The sequence below is a fragment of the Mytilus californianus genome, unplaced genomic scaffold, assembly GCF_021869535.1.
Source record: "Mytilus californianus isolate M0D057914Y unplaced genomic scaffold, xbMytCali1.0.p SCAF_10, whole genome shotgun sequence".
In the NCBI taxonomy this organism is placed as follows: Eukaryota; Metazoa; Mollusca; class Bivalvia; order Mytilida; family Mytilidae; genus Mytilus; species Mytilus californianus.
Genome location: NW_026262582.1, coordinates 50,456,215 through 50,475,554, shown reverse-complemented (window position 1 = coordinate 50,475,554; position 19,340 = coordinate 50,456,215). Strand labels below are relative to the sequence as shown.

The 19,340-nt window shown below is 31.5% G+C and overlaps 1 protein-coding gene and 1 long non-coding RNA gene across 2 annotated transcripts in view; both read right to left on the bottom strand.

Annotated features, from left to right (window-relative positions):
• Positions 1–3,272: 3,272 nt before the first annotated feature.
• On the bottom strand, positions 3,273–7,434 carry LOC127718855 (uncharacterized). The gene is made up of 3 exons (XR_007989982.1): positions 6,700–7,434; positions 5,184–5,253; positions 3,273–3,778 (listed from the first exon to the last, which is right to left on the bottom strand). It is a non-coding gene; the product is annotated as an uncharacterized LOC127718855 (long non-coding RNA).
• Positions 7,435–9,232: 1,798 nt separating this feature from the next.
• The window catches only part of LOC127718773 (protein FAM91 homolog), a 37,056-nt gene continuing 26,948 nt past the window's right edge, over positions 9,233–19,340 (bottom strand). Inside the window, exons 7-10 of the mRNA XM_052224822.1 lie at positions 17,187–17,300; positions 15,256–15,330; positions 12,879–12,908; positions 9,233–9,243 (exon numbers count right to left, since the gene is read on the bottom strand). Coding sequence (XP_052080782.1) covers positions 9,233–9,243; positions 12,879–12,908; positions 15,256–15,330; positions 17,187–17,300 — 230 coding nt within the window. The remainder of the gene's footprint in view (positions 9,244–12,878; positions 12,909–15,255; positions 15,331–17,186; positions 17,301–19,340) is intronic.

Here is a 19,340-nt window from a genome sequence, read left to right as displayed (position 1 = left end):
GAACAGTATGACCAAAATTATCTTAAACATAAGGGAACACTATTTATATCCATATATTACCATGCAATATACATTCTAGGTTTACTACATGTACATGTATTTACTCGTATAGCAAATAAAGTATCGGGCTAGTGATAAAAAAATAAAATAGGCGCTAATGAAAGAATCAAATCGGCGCAAATTAAAGATCGAAATTTTTTTTAAATCGGCGCAAATCTCGTACGCCCGTGTAACTTTACACTGGTAGATTTATATGACTTACGCTTAGAATTTTAACTTAATATGTGATTTTCAAAACTGAGTTTTCAGAAGGTTAGGCCGATAAACAATACTTTCTAGAAGTTTCGATATACTGGCAACGTATGCATGATGAGATTAACTTATTTCTTTAAGATTCTCGTAAATTAATGGTGATCTTGCAATAAAGTTAAATTTTATCTATACTGCTTAATTGACAAAATCTTATAGTAAAAATAAAATGATAAAGGTACATTGTATTTTGTCTTTTGTTTCATTTCAAATTGTCTTAAGGAGAAATGATAAAAATATAAGAATTAATATACTAAGTGAATGTGAATTAAAATAAAAATTTACGGTTTTTAAAACTTAACTTGTTGTAAATTTAACTTATGACAAAAACAATTGCTTCAAGAAGGAGATCCAACATAAAATTTCTCACTTTCAAAAAGCTACAATGACCGGAAGGATTGAAAAAAAATTTCGATTTTCAATGCCGGCAATCCGGCTATACATACAATCTTGTCTTTGTTTTAATTTCCAAAGTGAGCTATTTAGATTCATAATATTTCATCCTGTTTTGAGAAATACTTTATATTTTTCAACGGAAAATTATTTCTTAGATTCTAAATCAATTTTTGAATTAAAAACTTATTTGTATTTTATATTTACTGTCTCGTTTATTCAAAACACGTGAGGTAGTAATAACGGGGATCGTATTTTATGATAGGTTAAATGGATGTAAAACGTTTTAGAATCAAAAACTTTAATTCATATATTATACCTATAATTTTAATTTTCTTATATTTTAAATATTTGAAGAAATAATGAATCCACAAACTAGATGGAATAATTTGTATACGCTCGTCTTAGTCGGGACACATAATGGTATAAAGAAGTCCGTCCGTGCTAATGTCTGTCCGTCTGTCAATAGTAGCGAAAGTGTGCGCTAGGGCGAAGTTCTGAAATTGACGCGACAAAAAAACCCACACATCTAGTCTAATATAGTCAAATAGTCTGTAAGTAATCATCTTTCATTTCTCTTTTTATTTTCAATGATTTTGCTAATGAGATGGAGAGGACAAAAACAGACTTTCCATTCTAAAGCGTCGTAAAAGGTTATTTCGAACAATTTTTCATTCCGACGGATGGTGTTTCTGAAGGTTAATTTTGTACGGCAACAACATCATGAGATCTGATACTGATACATACATGTGATCGCTTGTATTACCGGATAATAAAGTAGGTGAATATAGTTGTCATTCTTGATTCTTGAAAATTTAAATGTGGGTTTCAAACGTCCAATTTGCAATTTTTTTTCAAACCGTGCGACAACAAGGAAAACTTGTACTATGACGTCAGATTCAATGTTCTGAAGAACGACAACTCTTTTCTTCAAAACGAACGAGAAAAAAACATGAAAATTAATCATAACTTTTTTGAAAGGTCGGTGACATATACATTTTTTTGCTTTATTTTGAAGAGTACACATGGCACTTTCTTTCTTGAAATTTTTATGAAAAAATCACTGGTAGATATTTTTTAATACTTGAAACGTTTTTCATTCTTGCGTTTTATTTTTGGTGCGAATGAAATAAATCATATTTTTTAAGATCAAAACAATAAGAGTCTTAAAGTCTTGAACCTGTATTTGATAGACACAAATCTACTGTTTAACATGAAACAAGAATTATGCTTGTAGGTTTGATATAATGGTATTTTTTGAGAGTTTAAATAACAAGCAAATATCATGTTAATATTCGGGAAAACACGAAACTGAGGTTGCTATAGTGACAAAACTAAGTCGGTGACCCCCAATTTTTTTTATCATATTTTGTTCCTCAAAACATGAAATTCCTTCACATAAAATTTTAAGGAAAAATCACTGGTAGAACTGAATAGGCTGTTTGGTCTTTAAAAGATATTATTTCAATTCGGTAATCTTTTTTCGAGTAAGTTTTTTGTAGGATCGAAAACTACATCAGATTAAGTTTAAATTGAAAGTCTAAATAAACAACATCATTGCAAGATAAGCTCGTGCTTTTACACCGTCCAATCCTCACTAAAATTCACACTATCATAATTTTATATTAGGTACATAGGTTTTCAAAAGAATATTTTTAGGGCACAATTATTTCATAACATGTGATCAAATTATAGATATAATTTTGTATATAATCGCTCATGTAAACGATGTCTGACTATGCTTACCATAACAAATTAAAAGCATGTTCAGTTCTTAATATTGTCTAAAATTTATATGTTCAAACGATTTTTTTGTTTATTTTTTTTGCACAATCTGTTCCTTGAACTCTATTAATGTTACAAAGTTATTTCGTGCATACGACATGTAGTATCTATTGTTCTAGTAATATCATTGATCTTCCTAAAAAAAACCTAGTTCCTTCTATTACAAATCTTGATGTCCGAATTTCTGCTAGTAGATACTGTTGTCATGGTTATACTGGATTTTTATGTTTTCTTAAGGTATTCTTTATTCTTCTGAATATCAATTTATATTAGCACGAGGGTCATTGCCACTGGTATTGGAGTTTTTATTCCCGGAGGGTATCACCAGCCCAGAAGTCAGCACTTTTGTGTTGACATGAATTATCATTGATATGGTCATGATTATAAATTAACTGTTTACAACACTTTACATGATATACTAAGGCTTTTCTACATCAGGAATAGATTACCTAAGCTGTATTTGGCAAAACGTTCAGGAAGTGCTAATCTCAATGCTCTTCAACTTCGTACTTTTTTGGGCCTTTTTAACTTTTTTGTATTCAAGCGTCACTGATGAGTCTTTTGTAGTCAAAACGCGCTTCTGGCGCAAATACAAAATTTCAATCCTGGTATCTATGATGAGTTTATTTATGCACATTGTACATAGAAGCAAGAAACAAAACACAAGGTAAAGTTTCATCGGTTTATAAAAATGTTTTACAAAGATCTTACATTTTTCAGAAAAAGAATAACCACAGAATAAAACACTTGATCTGATAACAAATGCAAAATGATTACAAAGTCCATTTTACGACATACTTCATTTATTTGCAAGTGGAATGTACTCATTGAACATATATCAAATATCACAGAAACAACATCTAATATAGTCAATCATATATTAATGCATTACTGTTCTTAACAATTAACAACTAGATAAATTCCCTAACCGACGACTTTAGTGGTACATTTTCCTGCACAATTGTATTCAGACAGTCTTTATGCAATATAAGAATCTAGTAAGAAAGGAGAAATTGTAAGCAACAATTATGAAGAATCAGACGGCTGCAAAGATTATATTAGGCTCAATAGTTATCGAAGGTATCAGGCTTATTCATTTTTAAGCATTCCTTTATGTATTGAAGACTTATAGTCGATTCGAGAAAAAGAACAATGCGGGTTTCAGTTCACCTGGATTTACCATATTACGTCTATCTTTAGCAATCTTTTAAACCACTTCTGCCTCGGAACATTATTTCGACTACAATGACTATCCAACTCGACAATCTCAGGATGCCTTCGTTGACAGTTTCTGTGAAAAGAAAATATGATAAATAATACATGATCACTTTTAAGATGACTTACAATTGGTGTATGTAGCCTAAAGGGTGTCACGATAAAATCTGATATAACATTGGGGATTTTCTATCTGATTTTGTAAAACATTTACCATGATTGCCTTAAAACTACTTTCATATATATGCATTTGATGATATGCTTGTCTATCATGTATATGTGTGCATTTTTTTCTAATGCTACAAGAATGTTATTATTACAGCAGAACATATCCATACCTTATGTTTGTACATTTATAGTTTTAACAATATTCGTTAATAACTACGTATCTGGGATTTGACAAATTCCGCAATTCATTTTAGTTTAAGCATTACTTAAAACAAACGAAAAATATCACCTCATAAGCATAACTGCCTAAAACAATCTTATAGCCAAACCTGTAAACTCAGTGATAAAACACTGTTTGAGAAAATTATTTGTAAATGAACAATCCGAATATGTTATCATTAAGTCTGAAATAACCTCTTCTTAAAGCCCTTTCTCTTTTGCCCTGTCAGATTCTCTCTTTTTATAAAGGTTTTTAAGATAATAGACAAAACATGCATTTTTCCATTTAAATCTATTTTTAGCCATGTCGGTCATCTTGGTTGGGAGGCAGATTCAATTGCTTAACAAGATAACCCTATAATGATTGTGACCAAGTTTTTTAAAATGGGGTAGAATAGTTTCAGAGGAGAAGATGTTTGAAAAAGTTAACGGATGACGGATGACGAACACAAAGTGATGAAAAAAGCTCACTTGACCCTATGGGCTAAGTGAGCTAAAAATAGGAAGATATTCCATTATTTTAAATTTAACAACAAACTTGCTCTTCTTTGTGCTATCGACAATAAACAAAATCCAGATTGCGCAGTAATGTATGAAATATTCCGGACATGTAAACAACATTGTTCAATTTAAAACTACTCTATTCAAAAACCGGTAGTCCGAGTTGTGCTAAAACAATAAACAGCAATAGATATAAAGTGCACTTACCAGCAGCAAACTCTATTACAACTATATAACATTAGCAAATAGGACTGTTTCAAATCGTAACAGAGAGCGACTTTCACTTATGTTATGTATAATCATTTTCCATATATAATTTTTATAATTTTACCAAAGAAATGACCATGACAGATTTTCCCTAAAAAAAATCTAAGATATAATTTGATCCGTTCTAGCGAAGAACCATTTCTATGATGAATATATATACAGTTCTGGATGGAACTTAGAACTGATTGCACTTTTCAATTTAAACAGAATATATCAAAAATTAAGACAATATTTACTGCAGAAAACCTTATATAGATTTAGAAAAAATAATGAATACATTATCCAAGGTAATTGGTAAAGTTATATCTAGTGTGCTTAATAAATACCCCTTTTTCGACATCTGACATTTTCATATCTTGTTGTCCACCTTAGGAACTGCGGAGGTAACGTTATCATCTGGAAAAAAATAATACGAAAAAAAAAAACTTTTCTTATCATACTACGTTTAGAAGCTTACCATTTAAAACATTGTTGTATAATTTCTGATTGAAAATGATTGTTTTTCAATTAAAATATTATGTTTTAAACTGAAGAAACAATGATTTGGATATAAGAAACCGATGTCAAATTATATGATATAGGACCATTCAACAATTTCTTTTGAGTTTTTGAAATATTTGTTATGTTCATATTTTAGAAGAGGGACGAAAGATACCAGAGGGACATTCAAACTCATCGATCGAAAATAAACTGTCTTAAAAAGAAAACGACAAACAGACAAATAATAGTACACACGACACAACATATCAAACTAAAGACTAAGCAACACGAACCCCACCACAAACTGGGTGTGATCCGTAGGTGCTCCGGAAATGTAAGCAGATCCTGTTCCACATGTTCTTATTTTACTGTTGTTCACTTAAATGAAATACAGTTCTGTCATAAAAAAAAGTTAATTTATCGCTCAGAAAAAAACTTTAATCACAAAGTAGAGTAGACTAGCCCTTGGTCTACAATAAAGAAAACCAACGATTTATTGAGATATCCTTGCCAAGGGCTTCAATAGCTGAGTAGTGTTAGTAATGCATCCTTAAAGATCAATAACCTGACCAAAGGGCAAAGAAAAAAAAACCGAAGGCCACCAATGGGTCTTCAACACAGCGAGAAAATCCCGCACCCGGAGGCTGAATTAAGCTGTCCCCAAAGCAAAAAAAACAAAAAAACTGTACTTGTTCAGTGAAAATGGACGTCATACAAAACTGCAAAACATATGAATGAACTAAAATTGAAAAGCATACACGACTAACAAAAGCCAGAGGCTCCTGGTGTTGGACATGCGCATGTTTTATGCCATCTTAACACTCCCTTATACCTCTAGCCAATGAAAATTAAACATACACTAAGCAATACGCACAGTAAACGCAGATATCAGAATATAGTAATAAAAGAATCTACGCAAAATGACAATTATACATAGATTAACAAAGGACTACCAGCAGTTACTGACATGCCATCTCCAGACCTAAATTTTACTGATTTTTTCTTCACCATATGAAAATAAAGCACAATCCCTTCCGTAAGGGGTTCAGTATTATACCATAATATACAATATGAGTGAAATATAACCCGTATCAATGCGTGTTCAATTGATCAATGTAACCTGACTCTCAAATTCAGTAAAAATAAGTTCATATTTGATTCCGCTGAGAATACGGTTAGTACCAAAAGCCGAAAGATACTGTGAAACATGAATCGATTAAATGCTCATAATCTTTACAGTGGTAACTCGAACTTTGTGTTGCGGTTTTGTCTGTAAACAAGAACGTACTAGGTTCTTGAAACATCTATAAAATACTACCATTGCTATGTTTAACTTAATTATAACTTGATAATCATACATACCACGAAAAGAATTCCATATTAATGAAATACAGACTCCAAAAAAACCTCCCACGAATGAAAAGAGGATGTAATATCCCCAATCTGAAAGAAAAAAAATCCAGTCACCTTTCTTTTGGAAAAACTGATGTTTGTCAGCACGAATAATCTACTACTCTAAGTTTTTGAAGAACGAAATGTACAATAAAAGCGATAAGCAAACGGTTGTATTTAAATAGGAATGATTAAGTTTACCATGCAGGTCCACTTATACAGTGGAAGTTAATTTCGTTTTGAAAAAGGTAAACATTCTTCTTTTTTATGTTTAAATAAAAACTTCAATATTTTAAACAAAAGCTAAATTTCAAACCTTTGTGTCCCTCTATCTTTGCAAGTGGGTTTCGTGTTGGAAAAGACTGTGATAAGATGCATAACAAAGCATGGGTTTAGTGTATTATACATAACATGAATGAGTTGAATTTTCAAATATGTTGGCCTCGAGCATCACTGAAGAGAAATTTACTGTCAAATGTGCATCTGGTGCTGTAAAATTAGTACCGTTTATTTCATTATTTCATTCCTACTACTGGGTGGATACCTTTGTTAGTGGACTGTTAGTCCAAAAAGTATCACTAGCCAAGTAGCCATTGGTTTGGTTCTGGCATGCAAGTACGGATATTGTTCTGAATGAAATTATCTGTTCAGAAATTAGAAATCATTCTAAATTAGGGAATGTATCTCCTTCATGCAAAACTCTGATTTCTTGCCCGTTTTTTTGTGCTAAAATTAAAACCCTTTTGATTTATCAGCTCTTCAACGTTAGTAATAAGTTGGAATTTCAAATATTTTATAATTGTAGATATGCGCATCTAGTGCAGTTAAATTAGAAAGTTGATTTACAAAATATTTGTCATTTATGTATATGCCACCAATTTGTAACAGTCTTTTGATATTTGAATAGAGCAGCGAACATCCTTCTTGGTAGAAATTGTCATAACAAATACTTATGTTTATAATATATCAGTGTTCATTTTTGCATTGATATATAGCAATTCAAAATTGACAATTACGTATGTTCTATCCACAAAGGATGACCTAAAAACAAGGTACGAGTTAGGGCAGTATCAATATATATTTCAAACTATTTCGTATTTTTATAATCATTTGTTGAATGGTATGTACTGTAATAAAACAATGATGCTTTAGTGTATATATACTGTAAATTTAAAATTATTGCTGGGTTTTCATAGAAGCGACAAAAATGACAGGAAAGGGGGATGTAACGTAATAATAATACCATTCTAAGATCTGATGTATACACGTATAAATGTATGCAGATTTCTTGAAATTGCAATAACCAATCACACATGTTGTGTCTATTCCTCAAAATTAGCAATAATAAATGCATGCAATACATGTAAGTACCTAATTTGGATTTTTATACTACTATCGTAGCAAAGTTTAGCTATTGTTGATTGCAACAAAATGGCTTGACATGGATCATAATTGACAGACGATATCACAGAAGCCATCATAAGTTTAATTGAAAGTGGTCGACGAGCTAGCTTTATTTTTTCAAATCCACAATTACAAAGCGTCGGCAAAAGCGCGGTTTAGAAAATCTTCCTCAAAGCAGAAGAAAATAAACTGTTATCAAACGAGCAGACACTTGTCAAGGATTGATTAAACGTCTCGTCGTTGTAAATACAATTTATCACTCGTACAACTGCTCAAGCGTCCAGACGAGTTGTACAACGAAAATGTCATGCATCAGGATACACCAGACGATCTGTACGATACAAAATTGACATTATGGGTGTAAATCAAAAAAATTTGCTTTGTGCAGGAGTAAACTTTATTGGTCAGTAAGAAATGAGTGGAAAAAAAATATATTAATCGATGAAACCTGACGGTACAATTATGAACAAAGTCAAATGTAATTTTGAGACTGGGATTTTAAGGTTGTGTTTCATAGCGATCATCCACAAATCTTAAAATAATGATAGGGGATGTCTTAAATACTATGAAGTTAGTACATTACCTGTGAGAAATGGTATTTAAACTTTGACACGCATACAGAATAATAAGTGGTTTTAATACATTTTGGCAATGAACCTTGTCTATTCCTAGATTGTGATGCATCCTGTCATCGATCAAGGGTTTTTGAAGAAAGGAAAAGACAAAATTAAAAATCCCAACCATACTGGCCTGCTTTATCCACAGAGTTAAGCGCAATCGAGACTAGCTTGCTTCTAATAAAGAAATTAATTAAAATAGACTTTATCTAATTCGTAACGTTGAAGACCTTTAGTCTGACTTATTCTGTGTCTGGTTATTTTATATTCAAAGAATATATTTAAGCATCCTTCGTCGCTGCAGAACAGTTCTAGTTCAGGTTTGTTTTTACTTGGCGTCAGTTTAGTAAGTTAACTTTTGTATGGCACCAAATGCTCATATCTACGAATATTGTCTTGTGTACCTTAATGGATGTACGTGCTTAGCCATAGCATAGAGCCTAACATAGCTCATAATGATATTTAAACAGTTATGGACTTGTTTATCTATTCACTGTAAAAAGATGTAGACAATGTGTTGATTCAACGAACATACGTCTTCCTTTTTTTAAATCTGGCACATATATTGTTTATGATGTTTTTGTGATGACTTTACAGTCAAATTAAACCATTGTTGTATTGGTAACTATCAACATGATTAAACATTAATTTGATTTTAATAACACCAGGCAATGTTTTGTTTTTATGAATTTATGAGGTCAAATAAGTGCAAAACTATAACTTGTTTGACGAAATTAAAACAATAAAAAAAAAAAAATATTACACTTTTGGGTTTCAATGCTTTTCAAGTTTTTGTTCGGTTAAACTATCAAATTGTCGTGGTTTTAGGATCATCGTTGATTGTGTAGACTATAGCTACACGTGCTTTTTGCCTATCAAAACACCTTGTTTCTTTGATGATATTTTTAATTCCTTTGTGGACACACTTTCTTCATTTTCAAGTTTCAATGACTTGGTTAGAGATAATCCTAGAAATAGTCAAAGTCAGGTATAGAATATAAAAACACAAAAGAACTGCAATTTGCTTATTCTGTAATTTGATACACAATTTCACATTGACTCTCATTTTGAACATGTTCTAAACAATTTGTTTAATGTTTATGTGTTTGATTTGATTTGCAAACAGAAATGTTTCTCATGAAATTGTCATGTACAGTTTAGCCTTTGTTTTAAATACTTATAGTCTGACCCTTAAATTATATAATAAAGTCAAGTGTACATATATTTAAAAAATAAACATACCTTTATCAATGTCTTTTACATAAACATGAATCAACACTAACGCAATCACAAATAAAACAAATAGTGAAGTGCATATCAATAATCCTGATCCTGAAATAAAACAGTCATTTACGTTTGTATTTCGTTTCAGTCATCATCATCTTTCTAATTGTTTCATTTTATTGGTTATTTTTTTTCTAATCGTAAATATATCATGTATATCAAACGAAGGCTTTTGTTATTGGTGAATATATGCAGATATTGCAGGAGTTAGTTATCATTAATGTTTGATGGGTCGTCAGTTGATCATTGATTAATAATAGTATAGTAGCATTCTGCATAAGAGTTACAACTCATTTTACATGGAGCAACACTTCAATACATGTGTCTTTGTCTTAAAATACTAGTTAAACATTTGTTTTATCAACAAAACAAATAATTCGTTGTTACCATGGATTCATTTAGGTCAATCATCCTTGCATAAAAAGTGCATATTAATGTTTAGTTTTTATATTGAGAATATACGTTATGTTGTAATTTAAATGATTTGCAATTTTCGTACTATAGAATAATGTGTTCTTGACAGCGGATGCGTATACATAAAAGGCCCCAGAATGTATGTTATGCATCATCACCAAATACAAAATATATCAAACACAAGTGCTTCCACTTTAATTGTAGACACAAATCGTTTCAAATTAGCAGAAATGATAAAATTATGAAGATTTCAGTACTTGAAGATGCATTTCTGATGCTGATATCTGATTCCTATACAGTGTAATGAATATGAAAAGAGCTCAAATTGATGTAACGAAAGTATTCATATTTCCAATAAAAAGCTAAAAGTTTACATTTTAAACAAATTTATGAAATGCTCTTTTTTCGGTCAAAAAAGGGATTTTACCGGGCTTACACATTTTAATCATTTTTTGGACGTCATGATGATATCACTTAAGATTTGTTTTTGATTTTGTTTTCAAGTATCAATAAAATTAAAACGATAATTATGAAAGGTTTTCATTTTTTTTAAGTTCCCGGGCTCACAATTATTACTCCACCAACGGAACAACTTGAAAACAACTTCCATATTTCCGACTGTGTCTGTTTGTTTTGTTCACGCATCGATGTCAATATAATGGAATATGATGCAACTGTCATACAAGCTAGCTATAAAACCAGGTTAAATCGACCATTTTCTACATAAGTAAATGCCTGTACCAAGTCAGGAATATGACAGTTGTTACCCATTTGTTTGATGTGTTTGAGCTTTTGATTTGGCCATTTGATTAGGGACTTTCCGTTTTGAATTTTCCTCGGAGTTCACTATTTTTGTGATTTAACTTTTTTCATATAATGATGAAAATGATGAGTTACAGGACAACAACAGTTTTACAAAGCTTTTAAGTACAACGTGTCTCAAAATTGTAATTGATATTGCATTACAAGAAGTTGGTTTTGATTTTTAAATGAACGCTTGATAACTTTCGTGAGTTCGAATTAGTTCAAGCGTTTGTTTCGAGATAACCCTTTATACAGAACAATGAAGTCTTAACATTTAAAAGCCAGGGTGTTTATATGCTCAACGTTTCCTGAGGTAGTGAACAAATACGATTCGTAATAGTTTTATAATTTATGAATGATTAATTTTTTTTAAGTATTACCGAGCACCTACTACTGACCTGACGATTCCAGAGGCTTTTTGTTAAATACCACAAAAAAGGAAATTTAGTATAATTTAAAAAGATAATACTCAATGTTTAAACACATGTTTATATTTCCAAGCAGTGGCTCGATGGGCAAGTCTCCGATTGAGCTATCAGGTCAAGCATCAGAACAATCATGATCCATCATTTACGATACATTTTTTTTTATTTCCTTTTAAACAATGTTTAACTTGCTTATTATATGTGTTATCATTAAATGTTAACACATGACATGGGTAAAATATATCTGTTCCTACTGTGCTTTAATTTGGATAATGCACAGCAAAGGTGTGCATTAACTGCCTCAGATATACTGCACAGTTCAAAAGTAATCTCACCTTTAGGAAGCGGACCCTGGATTTTGAGAGGGGTGTTTTTCCATAAAAATGTTGACGATTTTATGCTAAAACATAATATGTTTTCCATTCAAAGGGTGGGACATAAAATATTCTATAACATTTTGTGTACATTGTAAATCTAAAATCGGTGTTTCACAGTCAAACCAGATAATAATTAACAAACTAAGGACATCTTGAAGGCAACATATAGTATATTTTTCAACAATAGATATGTGTCTACACAATATGTCAATTTCTAATTCGTCACTGATTTATATAAAAATTGTAAATAAAATTAATAACAACGACTAAAAAAATGTATCATTAAATCGCAATTCTCCAAATAATGTAACATTTTTTTTACAATTTAGGAAGTAGCCGAAATAAGAAAAAAGTTAATGATTTAATACTTACCAAGTTAAACTAAATAAAAGCGTAATTTTCCCCTTTCTTTATCCTGCAAGAAACTTTCCTAGGATCCGTAGATTGCGGAATATCGTCCGCATATTTCCAAAACGTTCACATAAATTGATGGCGTCATGTGTTAAAAAAGTTAAAGGCCAATCAAATCGGTACATCATTTAATCTGCACGGTCATGATGACCCTTTAACCCAAACTCCTACGTCGTTCGGATAAATTTGGGTCAACCGAGCCGTGCAGATTAAATTATATATACCGACTTGCTTGGCCAATAACTATAACATAACATTTGAATTACATTGAACGATAACACGTGTTTATATCCCCGTTTTTTTGTAAATAAAAGTCTAAGCTATTCCATAATACAACTTATAAAAAGTATGTGGAGTGTTTTTCTTCACATACTGTTATTTACATGTAATATAATATCATATCCGACACTTACCGATTGTCGCAGCTATACGGTGACGACACCCTAAAATGTAATTATTTAGAAAATTAAATTATTTTCAGTAGGGACTATGGGATTTTTTTTACAATAAAAAAAAACCCATCAACATCATATTCTAATTAAATTATATCTTGTGTAAATAGAAGTTATTGCTTGCTGAAGCTCGCATAAGACCTTAGTTTTGTCGAAAAATTCAAAGTTTTGTAAACAGGAAATTTATAAAAATTTGAAAATGAAAGAATACTAGATAGGGACATTTTATAGAAAAATAGAAAAGGCCACGAAAACATACAGCGCCTGGCTTCGACAAACTAACATTATCATGTTAAATACTACCAAACAGTTTAACCCTCGACGATTAATTAAATCAACCCAAATGATAATATATTAAAAGCTATAAACTTAGTAAAATTGATTTTTTTTATGAAAGCATAACAGTTTTATAATCTGTCTGACCCCAGGCCCCATACTATCATTATCTTGCATATACATAATAATTGGCTTCTTAATTTTTCGTGGTTATCTGAAATTATCTGTTACTCTTAAATCATGTTGAAGTCAATTTATTGTTCCGCGCGCAATATTACACCTGTATCGCTTCTCAACGTAGAAAAGTTAATGTCAAGATGAGTCGTTGTTTTGATAAGTTTTAATGTTGTGTTAAATAGATTGAATATCTAGATTTGACAATCCATTGCAGGTATAGAACCACTTATGCAGGCCCGGTCGGAAAGAACATACAAGAAAGTAGTACATATTTTAAATAAAATAGTTCCTACTCAAAGCTGAATCTTTGTCAATAGGGGGAATATATGGGTAGTTTTGGTATCAAATGAAAGCTTGGGGACTTGGGACCACTGTAGAAACCGTGTTCAAAGGTTTGTTTGAATAATAAAGAAGAATATGAAATTTTAAAAGGAGGGCACATTTGGCCTGTTTTTCAGATCAGAAGTTCCTGTTTTTGTACTATCAAACTTCCGGGAATCAGTACGCTCTAATATGCAATTAAAGGTATGTTGATTTTTTCAGCACAAGTCAGCATAAGGTATAGTTTTGTCATGAAATACCTGCCACTTTATTTGAACTTATAAAGACAAAGTAGCCATTAATGCTTGAAATTGCAGAATTTAACATAGAAAGCAATGGGACTATGAATTAGTGGTTTTATACCTGCAGCAAAAATTAAAATAACAAAATATTTCATTCAAAACATTTTCGTCGCACTTTGAACTGCTCACAGTATTAATATCTCATGGCATTCCATGTTCACAAAAACACCGAGGTAAAGACCATGTTTTTAAAATCAAAAACATTACACTTGTATCGACCAATTATCTCGCATTAGAACAGTCATAAACCATTGTTTTCTTATATTATAGCATATATAAATGTAAAAATAAATGTCAATCTTCAACAATGATTACGCTTTAATTGTTTTTTTAAGATATTTGTCTATGTTAAAGCCCTCCTACTTTTATTCTTGCCAGCTAATTATTTTCTAAGTTCTGTAACACAACAATTAACGTTTATTACATATGTAGTCTTTTCTATTATCTCAGAAATTTTGAATATCAAAATGAATGAACAGATGCAGAAAATAAAATGCGAAAATAACCCCTAATAAAACTTAAAATATAACATGACGGTTACATGAAGAACTCTCTAGAGTAAATAGGTAAATAAAATGACAAATCTTCACTAGGGCCGGACAAATTTAGTTGTGAGAGTACATAAATTTCATTTATTCCAATATTTCTAAGTATATATTTAGCCACAGTAGATTATCATACTTCCTCTGTTATTTGGTCTCTTATGGAGAGGTGTCTCATTGGAAATCATTCCACATCTACGGGTTTATACCTTTAAAATTTCACATAAAGATAATTGTTCATCTAAAACACATAGGATAACAGTTACTCATAATTGATTTTTTTTGGAAGAAAAAAAAAATTCAATAGACATTGGAATCACCAGGCTGAAAGTAATTTACTCAAAGTATGATGGCTCGTAATACATAGTTTACCTGTATTGTTACATTACAGTACAAAGAACTCTATTCGGGAATATATGCTAAAATTTTGAAAGGGGGCGAAAGAGATAAACTTGGGATAAAGAGCTCTTGCTTTTGTACTCAAGCGTTCATGCAAGTTTCTAAATGAATGGCAATTTCCAAGAAATACACAATACATGTAAATGTACCTTTCAACAATTTCGTATTATACATGCAATTCGAATAGTTCATGTGAAAATACACTGAAACTGTCATATGTATTCTTATAATATCATGATATGTATTATAAAAATGTTTCGTTCTTTCATCAAGTTTTCTACACTATACAAAGAGAAATTTATAATGAATTGTTGCACTTACCTTGTGTCGTATCCTCCGAACGATGATTGTTATGATTATTTCCATTTGTGTTATTGTTGGTATTGTTCCGAATTCCTAAATTATAAAAAAATGTGGTTTCGAATAGCCGTACATTTTGTTGCCATGTGGACAGGATATGTTTACATGACATGATTTTTATTTGTATTAAATAATTTGATCTGCAGTGGCGTAGCTTGCATGTATGCTCAGATGCTCAAGCATCCACATCATTTTGACAAAAAAAAATAAAATAAACAAAAAAAATATATAATTGCATATAATCGCATATGTTCGCAGCAGATACACACGTAGGTCTCCGAATGTTACAGGGGTAAGGATATGAGAACAACGCCAAATCACTTCCGAAGCATGTGTTCTTCATTTAGTTTATGTAACCAAGATGGAAAAGCAGAAAAGTGTTCTCGACCTTTTTCATAAAAAAGTATACGTCATCGGCTACTGCAAGCGCAGAGGATGATGATATGCAGACCCGCGGACAAGTTTCGTCTGAAATTGAGCCAAGCGGAGCAATGGCTTCAACATCTGACGAAACAACATTGTTACCACCTAATAAACCACCATATCCTGATGTCGCTTCCTGTGACATGAAAGACGAAATGATCAAAACTCAATATGTCACAGAGTGCGATAATTCCTGGGCTTATAACTACCTGTTTCCATATAGGTACAAATATTAATTTTATTTTCACATGTTTTGGCAATATCACCACTATAAAGGCTAAGTGATCATAAATCAAAAACTCTATGGGGAGGCTCAAATTCCGGCAAAAGGGGGTCACTGGTTCTTATATTCCAAAGTTCCTTAAACAGTAGTGCCACTGTAATAGGTACGTTTCTGAGCTGTCAAATATAAAAAAAGGGGGGGGGGGGGGGTCGACAATAAAATTATATTGGAAATATATGAATTGTTGGTTATATTGAAATTCAAATCTATACAGCCTCAGGTATGCCAAATATATATAAGTGACCCCATGCTTACTTAGGGGTCAGGGCTTAGGGGGAATGTGAGTATCATGTATTGAGCTTTGCTTTAAATTTCCAGTCTTGTTTATGTTTGTATTTAAACAAATGGAATATATAATGGCACAATCCATGATTTAAAGTTTTGGTTAAATTGTAGGGTTATCTATGGTCGGGAGTGAAACTGAATGCATTTTGGTTTAAAGAGAATCCATGGCTAAGACATTCGATGTTTACTGACGTACTCTATTTCGGAAGTTGTACTGTCTTCGCAGATAAAGGTGCCAAAGACAAACTGTTCATTAATCTGGTTACTGATGGGTTAATCTTTTTGATATGTTACTCGTCACGAAAAAGATGGACTGTAATTACAAATATTTTACATCTGTTAAGGGAAGAAAGCAGAACTTTTTGTTGTAAATAATCTGAATTGTTAATTTTGTAAATAAATTATCATTGGAACCATATTCAATATTTTCAAGGTACTTATTTATGGAATTGAAACAAAAATCCAACTAATGTCGGATCTGGGGGTAGTACACATGCATTCAGGGAAAATGTGGGAAAAATATAATTTTCTGCATAAAATGGTCCAAAAAATAATTTGGGATTCGCTTCGCTCGGCGACAGTTTGGCATCCACATCCATTCAGCCCTGGCTACCCATTGATCTGAATCAGATATTACACTGCTATATTCCTAATATGAACAGGAATCTTAACATACATTAATTCTCTATGCTTGAACACGAATTGGTTGAGAAAAAGGCGATTGGGCAGATGTAAATAAGAGTGACCACACATATTTTTCATATCAATGGTAATACTTGATAACAATAACGAACAGATAACCAATTCATTGAATTTGGTAATTTAAACACACAAATCAGTTATTGCGGTAAATACAATAATGATGATGTAAACAATGTGCAAGTGATTTTATTTTCATTACCTCCGTTACCTTTCTTTGTTCTTCGTATATTATTACAGCGCCATATGCAACTCGTTAATAACTGAAGAACAGTGAAGGAAGCAACTGCTACATATCCAGCTTTAAAACCGTCTTCTGTTGAAGAAAATTTCAAGATATCAATTAATTTGAAAATTAAGAAATATTTATCATGTTCACTCTTAATCATTTACTAGGTAACAACATTTCCAACTCAAAAGGATGTATTTTACCTGTCATTACACTGCAGTTCATTTGTAATATTTATTTCTGTTCTTTGTTTCTTAGTCGTGTTTGTTTTTCTTTTCCCCATGAAATGTAAAGTAGTTCTTTGGATTTAAAAAAAATGAGTATCCCTTTGGTATCTTTCGTTTCTGTTTTAAATCAAGAGACACATCTCCCTCAATGCTATGATTCCTTGTATGCATTTTGTAATATATAAAGTCTATGTTGGTTTAATGAGATTGTTAATGCCAGTGAACTGTAAGGAATATGAGACTTGCTTTTCGCTCATTACGGTGGTTGATAATTACGTTTGATTTTTAAACTAGATATCATAATGACGAGTGTGGCCTAGTTTGGTTAAATTTGACTCAGTAGTTTCAGAAATAAAGATTTTTCAAAGAGATAACAAAAATTTACGAAAAATTGTTAAACATTGATTTTAGAGGGCAATATAAACTCCTTAAAGGGTCAATTATCAACTTTTGTCGTGGTGATTTATTTGTAGATATTGCTTTGCTTCACAGCATTGCTGCTTACAGTTTATCTCTATATATAATAATATTCAAGACAGTAACCAAAACTGCTAAATTTCGACAAATTACTAATTCAGATGCAGCAACCCAACAACGGGTTGTCTGATTCGTCTGAAAATTTCTTAACCTGATAAACAATTTTACCTCTAGTCAGAATTGCTCGAAATGCTTTAGTTTCGGACTTTTGATAAATAGATCTCGCGCATTATTCATTTGTTATTGATGACACATCGGTGCATATATTCCATGAAAAAATGGTACCGTTTATGTTGATGTATAAAAGAATTTTACATTTGTATATAAAACATGCCGTTTGGAATATTGTTTGCCTAACCAATCTATATTTGAAATGATATGGAATACAGGATGGAAGCAAGGAATGTGTCAAAGAGACAACAACCTAATCAAAAAGTAAAAAACCTCAATACTACCAATTGATCTTCAGCGCAGTGTACAAATCCCACAAAAGGCGGCCTACAGCTGGCTGTCTAAAAGTAATGTATACGCAATCAGCAAAATCTAACCCACACTACAATCCGAAACATATAAATGAACCAAAATTCAAGCACACAGGACTGACAAAGGCAAGAGGTTCCTGACTTAGGACAGTAGCAAAAATGTGACGGGATTGAACATGTTTTGTGAAATCATCAAACATCCCCATATATTTCTAGCCAATTCGGAATAAATCAAACACACCAATACGCACAGTAAAATTCAGTTTAAAAACGTCCAAGTCTGATGCTAAAATAGTTACAGAAACTAAAGGTTCCAAGGAGCATGTGTCGTTCAACGGATTTACATTTGAAGCTTGTAATAATGCCACCATCTTACTTTTGCTTGTCGAGAAAAAATCAGTACAGTCGAGTACAGATATAGGCTATTTCAGACTTTTACTGGTTTGAAGTGATTCTTGAACTACTAATAATATTCTTTTTTACTCACAAGTTCACTTGGTACAGTAAATAAAATGGTAATAAATTGTATAATAAGGCATTGAAAAACAATGATATTAATTGCTTTTGTGTATCAAAATGCAATGGAAGTACTTAAAAAATAGCATGGTCATACTGCATTTATTTGTGATTTCGATATCTTTTTTTTTTAAATTCTCTACCATATATACAACTTTGCCTCAAAATCTCAATAATAATAAAATCATATTCCAAATAAAATTGACATTTTAAAGTCATAATGCAAATATATCTGTTCTAACTCTTATGGGTTTTATTTAGTATCAACACACGAAAAAACTATGTCAATTGGACCTACTTCGAAACGATAACCATGATAACTGCAGTTGAATCTTACTAGATAATATTTGTGTTTGCTATGGTCATTCCTTATATCGTCAATTTATCGGATATTCAATTGTGCCAAAGTATTGCGGACTTGTATT